Source organism: Paramisgurnus dabryanus, chromosome 1 (genome assembly GCF_030506205.2).
Source record: "Paramisgurnus dabryanus chromosome 1, PD_genome_1.1, whole genome shotgun sequence".
In the NCBI taxonomy this organism is placed as follows: Eukaryota; Metazoa; Chordata; class Actinopteri; order Cypriniformes; family Cobitidae; genus Paramisgurnus; species Paramisgurnus dabryanus.
Window position 1 is genome coordinate 54,137,344 of NC_133337.1, and position 7,553 is coordinate 54,144,896.

Consider the following 7,553-nt stretch of genomic DNA (forward strand, 5'->3'; position numbering starts at 1 on the left):
CAGTACATTATAGGTAAAGTGTGTATTTTTATAAATACGGATTTTAAGTTTCTGGATTTTTACATACATAAATTATGACAATGTGCGTTACTGCATGTTGATAAAGTCTAAAAGTGGAGGAATATTTTTAGCATTAAATTTTTCTCAACAAAAAAAAAACATGTGAGACACGGTCACGAAGTGTTAATGGATCGGTTCAAAATGGACATTATTTTTACAGTTCCATTAATTGACACTAGTGATGCACACATTACACCTCCTAACTTTATGCCATCTACTAAAATCTTGTAAGAATGAGGTTTCTTAAGGAATTTCATTTTTGAGGTCTTCTCGTGAACAAAGAAAGTACTTGACACGACACGAAAGACCACAATCCCTTGTTACCTGAACCGGAGGTGCTTAAAAAAAAGACAGACCTGACCCCAGCAAACCCAAGAAGATTAGACCCGATTGGCACCAACGTTTGTGCAGTCTGCAGTCTTGCATGCACCATTCATTCAGAAACAAACCCTGGCCTCGCAACCAATTTGGCCCACTGCTCCATTTACTATCATTTGTTATCTGACAATGACACCAAGGTAACCGCTAAAATGTGCATTCAAAATTGATTGACAGGTCTGGTTCAATGAAAATTAACCTACTGCCAGCCACACGATGTTGCAAGTAGGGCTGTGCAAAAAAATAATAATAATCGCTTGCGATTCTCATGCGTGTTTCATCTGTAAAGTCGGTTCCTTGATTAGTAGTAAATCACCATCACCTGCTTTCAGATGGAGCGGCATTTACTACACAGAGCCGTATTTCACAAGGTACATTTACATGCAACCAAATAATCTGTTTGTTATCATATTGATGGCTCAATCGTATTGAAAAGCCTTCATGTAAACACCTTAATCAATACGATTGAGGACGATCGGATGCAAATTTTGATCGTATTGAAGGGGGTGCTGTACTCCGATCTGGGATCCGATCCGCAGGAGAAAAGTATGCATGTAAACGTGTGAATCATAGTATTTTCTCAATTAGATGCAAAAATACCTTGTGCACATGCAGAACATTTGTGCCCAAGTTCATGTCTTATATTAAACTCTTATATTACATGATTTTCATCACAGAAACACGCAATAGCAAGGCAGTGGCATCACGCATTATTAAGGTAAGGTTACTGGGGTCACGCGATGTACATTCTGCCGGGTTTGTGTTTACTCTTAAAGGGCCACTTCACCCATTTGCATTAAGCTTTGTATAGTTAGAACTCCAGTCATGTTTTTGAATGGTTGTGCATCATTTCCTCAGTTGCCGCTGAGACAGGAGAAATACGGATTTCAGTGTTGCACTTCCTTCTTTCAATGATGTAAAAATCATCATTTTGCATCATTGAAAGAAGGAAGTCCAATATCTTTGTTGAGGGGGTGAGACTACAAACACCCCTTTTCTCGGTCAGACAGGCACCAAATTCTTAATGTATGTTACATTTCCACTACAAATATGACACACTTTCATTAAAGATTATTGTTTCTATGGGTGAAATGCTCCTTTAAAACATTGGGATACTTAAAGCAATAAAATAGCATTGTGACTTTTGAAAAGTGTGTTTTCATTACCCATGTCTGAAAACTTCTCAAGAAAAACTTTCTCAAACACCGCTTTGACTTTAATCCAGAGATAACACGTGAACTCGACGAAATTCTTTGCCTTGCAAAGTCCTCTGCTTTTTTCGAGTTTAGATTTGAGCTACTGTTTAAACTGTTTCCACCAGTTGTTTTATGTCTGCGAGTTAAAGATGAAAGGATTTCGTTCATTAGTTATTGGTATTTAGGCTGTGAATAGTCATTGGGATGCTTTTGGGCTAGTTTTGAATGCCCATTTGGGATGGTTCTGGTACGCAAATATGGCAGCCCTGGCTGTGTGCTTGCGCAGACGTTCGGTTCGGATTCTATAGAATGTACGTGTAAACAAACATTTTAATCAAATTGCAATGTTTAGGGTGCATGTAAACTGTATCGTGGTTACCTTTAATCTTATTAAATTCAGTCGGATTGACAAAATTTTGAGCATGTAAACATAGCCACAGAGAAGCTAGGCAAAATCCAGTTCACAATCTAGGAAAATCGACTAATTAATCTATGCAATTTTGCCTAGCTTCGCAGTGAACTACAGCTCTGTGTAGTATATGCCGCTCCATCTGAAAGCAAGTATGGCGATTTATTTCTAATCAAGGAACCGGCTTTACTGATGAAACACGCATGAGAATCACAGTCGATTTTTTGCACAGCCCTAGTTGCAAGCACTCTTGGCAAACAGATGAGGGGTTGGAAAAGGACTCAATGCACAAACGCAAGATAGTTTGGGTGGTCTTTTTTGCTGTTCTAGCTTACTTGTAATGTAAATTTTACAGTTTTTCATGACAATGAAATAGTGGGGATCTTGCAAGATAGATAAGCAATATAGATTTATATGGATACCACAATATTTTCAAAAATTCGTACACAACATAGCACAGGCAGTCAAATTTGGACAGAATTGTGAACAACTCACTTCAGTGCTTTTTTTAGGACCAGATAAATAAGGCTTGCTTCATTCTGTGAGTTTTGTTGTTCTTTCTAACTTTTGTCAAATGATGGATATATTCTTCAAATGTAAAATCATAACAAAAAATAATAAAGTTCTTCTTTCTAAAAATTATCATGGTAAAACCTGAAAAACCTCACTGTCCCAAGAAATAATTTGATGGTGTTCATAAGTCTTAGATTCTCATGTCTGCAACAGCATCAATCATAAAGCAAGAATGCATGGAAGCTAATGAATGTAGGGCCTACATTTTAAAACTGCATGATGCTGTTTTTCCTTCAATAACAGGTTTAGTTACAAAGTGATAAATCCCCAAGACTTCTGGGATAATGCCCATTTAAATCCAACTAATAAACAATCCACTAAACATATATAAAACATGACATTAAGTAAATCTATCTATCCAAGTAAAAATAATTATCATTATAGCTATATTAAGACTGGGATCTTATCAAATATTCACTGTCTACTGGTCTGCCGTCTTACCTCCTTCTCGGTCTCTCCCCCTGTGTGGATGGGTGGCTTTTGCTTTGCCATGGCTGTCCGTGTGCTTGTTTTCTGGGCTGTCTGATCGTCGCAGCATCTTGCACGGTGGGGTTGCGTCGTTGCTGTCACGCATCTTCTCGTGCCTGTGGTCGGGGTGGCTCTTGGAGGAGTACTTGAGAGCCTGTCAAGATATAACGATCCCTACATTTACCTCTAATGCACGTTTAGTCTCACATCTAATGCATTTCAATTTCAGTTTACTGCAGTGTACACAAGAACACACAGTACAATGGTTTAAATTATAATCACGTTTGTGATTTGACACATTTTGTACGCCTTTGCACAATTGATGTAAACGCATTAAAGCTTACCATAACCTCTTCTATATATAAAAATAGCATTCCTTGGATGAGTTAACCAAGATTACTTGCGTTTAATTGGGATTTGGTTGAACTCGGCAGTAACTGAACTGGAACGTTACCTCGATTGTTTATAAACAACATTTCAATGTTATGCGCGCCTTTAAATGTTTTAACAAAAAGCACATCTTTAATTTTGAATTATTGACTAAGGCTGGTGTTTTTATATTACTATTTGTGCTTTAAATCACCGTTGCATTCGGCCCTGGTTTAGCTGCTAGCGAGCTAACGTTAGCCTGATAAAGTCGCTAGCGCCTCAGAGCTAACTTACAACATAATCGTTTCGACGGTCATTGAGAGTTTTGCCAACACACATCTGTGTTTTTAACGTAATAACTCAATTTGTGTGTCATTTTCATTCGAGCCCGATTTGAACGAGGCACTTTTCCGTGTGTTTTTCGCACAGAGGCCTAAACTACTTCAAAAGCCTGCGCTAGATTTACCCCCTTATAATCTTATTTATCTCACATCTACCTGATAGGGCTGAGAATCCCTTCGGTCGGTGCACCTACAAAACAAAACAAGAAAAGGAGACAGGAACAATTAAACAAGAGTTAATAAGCAGTAACAGATATTGCAACAGCTAAATCAGCTTCCTTAAGTTTTTACTTATTTTGGTTTGGCTAAAAATGGCGGATTGTCAAAGCGGAGAAGGAAAAGGAGGAAAATCGAAGTAGAAAATAAAGCTGTTTACCCATCGCCGAGTCTCGGTTGTTTCCTTGCATACATTACCATCAATGCCGTGTTAGTGTGTGTGAAGCAGATGTGAAAGATGGGCGACTAATTTTTGTTTTGGAGTGGGCTGTCGACGACCCGATCGCGTATATTATTTCAATAGCTCTGGCTATTGGAGTCGCTCTCCGCCTCTGCTAGTCGGAAGAGCGCCCTCGGTCCATCTCCCACTCGCACACCAAACTCTGCCCCTATCTACAGCAGAGCGAAGCTCAGGCTGCATCACACACCTCGATCCGGTTAATGCAGGTCTCACTTCGGCAAAACTCGGGCAATTTCGGCAAGTGCAACGGAAGGCTACATCCTCCCCAGGTCGCATATGCCGGATGCATACGTCATCGAAACTGGTTTATTTAAATTAACTGAGCGTTATATTCGCAAGGCATAAGCATATTACAACAATTTACGATTAACTAAAAATAATATTAAACTTTAAAATTGTTAATATTCTGAAATAAGTCTTAATGACGTATGCACCCTACAAATGCGACCTCCGGAGGATGCAGCTTTCCGTTTGAGAAACGGCCATGATCAGCGTGATGATGCCTCTCTGGCGCCACCTGCCTCACCCCAGCTTGAGAACCACAGATATTTGTGATCATTTTGTTTCAACGGAAGTAATGATATATAATGATTTTTACCTAAAAGTTTAAAAAAGGTTGCTGAGACAAACAAAATTAAACAAATAAAATCAAAGCAACAATTACAATTCAACAATGCTTAAAGTATTCACAAACAAATTGTATGGTCATTTCTAAAAATTGTGTTTTCGTGCAGATTAAATTTTAACTTAATACTGACATCTGCTGGAAATGTTTAGCGAGTGCACTTTCCCTAAATTGACTACAGTCTCGATGCAGTATGAGTCACTGATCAAAGTGAATCTGGGAAATTCTGCACGCGCACTTTTTAAAGGTATTAGCAAGTTAGCAACCGGAACATTGTTAAAAAATAATGTCATCAATACCATGTACCTAGTTTATTTGCAGCAACAACAGCAGCTGTAGACAATTTGGTTGAGTATTTGTGGAATAGTCATTGCAAATTTTGTGGTTTTCTGAATAATCAGATTGATAGTGTGAGTAGACAGATCATACTGTATATTTTCAATTGCATTAAAGTCTAAAGTCATTCCACAATTCTAACCACTTTTATCCAAGCTATTCATTATCGGTTTTGTCCCTTTGTTGTGCTGTTTTAGGCCAAAGATATAGTTACCAAAAGGTATTAGGTTTTGTCCTAGTTCCAGGAATGACTTAATGTTGGTATTTCACAGAAGTAACCAGAGAGTTTGCTGATGACAGTCCTATTTTATCCATAATATTTTTTTTCTGTTTTTTTGCAATATAATACCTCATGGTGTTTATCGAAAGGACGGGACTAAAACGTTTCAAATTTTTAGTTGTTTATTCATAACTTTACTTTGATAGAATTCTGGTCATGGCAGCATTACAGATTTTATGTGCATTTATTTTATGTGAGGTTAAACAGATATAATAAAACATAGCCAATCTTACAACAGATGAAGTAATATGTTAAAGTCACCCAACCAAACTTAAACCATACTTTGATAAGCATTATAGAAAAATGTGTAAATTCATTATGAGCTTACCAAAAACAGTCCATGCCTGCAACTTATACAATAATTGGCTAGATACAAGAATTTGCATGGAAAACCCTGTACAAATGGCACACAAATACACTGTTGAGGAAATATACACTTCTGTGGTTAACTTTCTAAATAAACAATACCTCAAAAAAAAAGAAAAAAAAGAAGAAAAAGAACAATACCTCAATACAGCGCCCGGTGTTTGCTAACAATAGAAGCAGGTGCATCAGCATATCGATTGTCTGAATGTCTATCCTCTTTTATTTGAACTCATGTGAGCACCGATGGTGTATTTTTACACACATTTACCAGAATCTGTTTTAACTGTACTCAGTCACCTGATCAAAAGTGCCATTGAAAGTCACATGATTGTAGTATATACTATTACCAGTGAATCTTGAAATGAGCTTTTGTTTGTCAAAACCCCATAGGTGTCATCACACGTCAAGGACAGCTTCTTTCCCAGAGCTATAATCACACTGAACACTCACATGCACTAAATATACCATGCACTGACCCACTCCATCTTACTCTGTGCATTATATGTGTATCATATTTACCTTGTGCAATATGTGTATCATATGTGTATCTTATTTACACTCACTTAGTGCAATATGTGTATTAGATGTATATCATATCTACTCTTACCTTTTGCAATGTGTATCACAGGTGTACCATATTTACTCTTAACCATGTGCAATATTGTCTTTTATATGCGCCTCATATTTACTTCATATGTAATATCTTCACTTTTTTGTGCAGTGCAATGTTGTGTCATTTTATAATATATATTTTCCTCCTGTCTCTTTTTGTCTATTATGTACTGCGCACATTTACGGCCTACAGTTACAGAAGAAGTGCAATGCAAGATTTAAACATATTATTTGAAAACCTAATAATGTAAAACAGTATAGTCACATGTACATCACTGAATAACCAAATTTTGAGGTTTTGTAGTTAATCTCAAAAGTAATGAAAATATGAAATAATTCAACGTTTGCTTTTGTTGTTACATTATAATCAAAAAAGTTATAATTATTATTATTACGAATTGTTGACTGGTGAAAGTATCACATGCAATGTCATTTATATTCATGTTTTGACCACGAGATGGTGCTTTAGTAATATTTATTTGGGTGGAACTCAGGTGTTACTCTGTGATTGTTTTGCTCATATTTGAGTGTTGGTTTCTGTCTGAATGCCAGAATTAAAAAAAGTTCACTGTCACTGATCACTGTCTTTAAATAAACTGCTTTGTATTGTTTTCTCTTTCTTTCTTTCTTTCTTTCTTTCTTTCTTTCTTTCTTTCTTTCTTTCTTTCTTTCTTTCTTTCTTTCTTTCTTTCTTCCATTTCAGTTCTATAGACTAAATCTCAGCTGCAACTGTGGTGTTTTGTATGTGCGTTTATGTAACTTGTCAAACCAGTCTGCGTTGTAAGTTTCACTGAACCACTGAAATAACGAGGACTAGCATGTCTAGACCGATCAAGTAAGCTTACTAGATATATTCAATTGGGAAAAAACCTGGCGATCATGTTCGCTAAACAGGAATGGCAGGTGTTGTATCAGATGAACTCATGAACAACTGTTCATTCATCCCTTAAAATTACAACTCGCCACTGAGCATTGTTCAAAGCAACAATGGAAAGTGCCTTTATAATGTTTGAACACAGGCACGCTCTCTCTCTCTGAAGAACTCCTATAATAAACCATAATTTCGCAGAGAGGAAGGCAGGT

General features: G+C 37.0%; 1 protein-coding gene across 2 annotated transcripts in view; it reads right to left on the reverse strand.

The window, feature by feature from the left end:
* waca (WW domain containing adaptor with coiled-coil a) overlaps positions 1-4,390 on the reverse strand; it is a 29,646-nt gene extending 25,256 nt beyond the window's left edge. For both annotated transcript variants that reach the window (XM_065242342.2, XM_065242341.2), the window contains exons 1-3: positions 4,171-4,390; positions 3,951-3,984; positions 3,058-3,238 (exon numbers count right to left, since the gene is read on the reverse strand). In XM_065242342.2, the coding sequence (XP_065098414.1) occupies positions 3,058-3,238; positions 3,951-3,984; positions 4,171-4,211 (256 nt within the window). In that variant the 5' untranslated portion in view covers positions 4,212-4,390. The remainder of the gene's footprint in view (positions 1-3,057; positions 3,239-3,950; positions 3,985-4,170) is intronic.
* Positions 4,391-7,553: the final 3,163 nt, after the last annotated feature.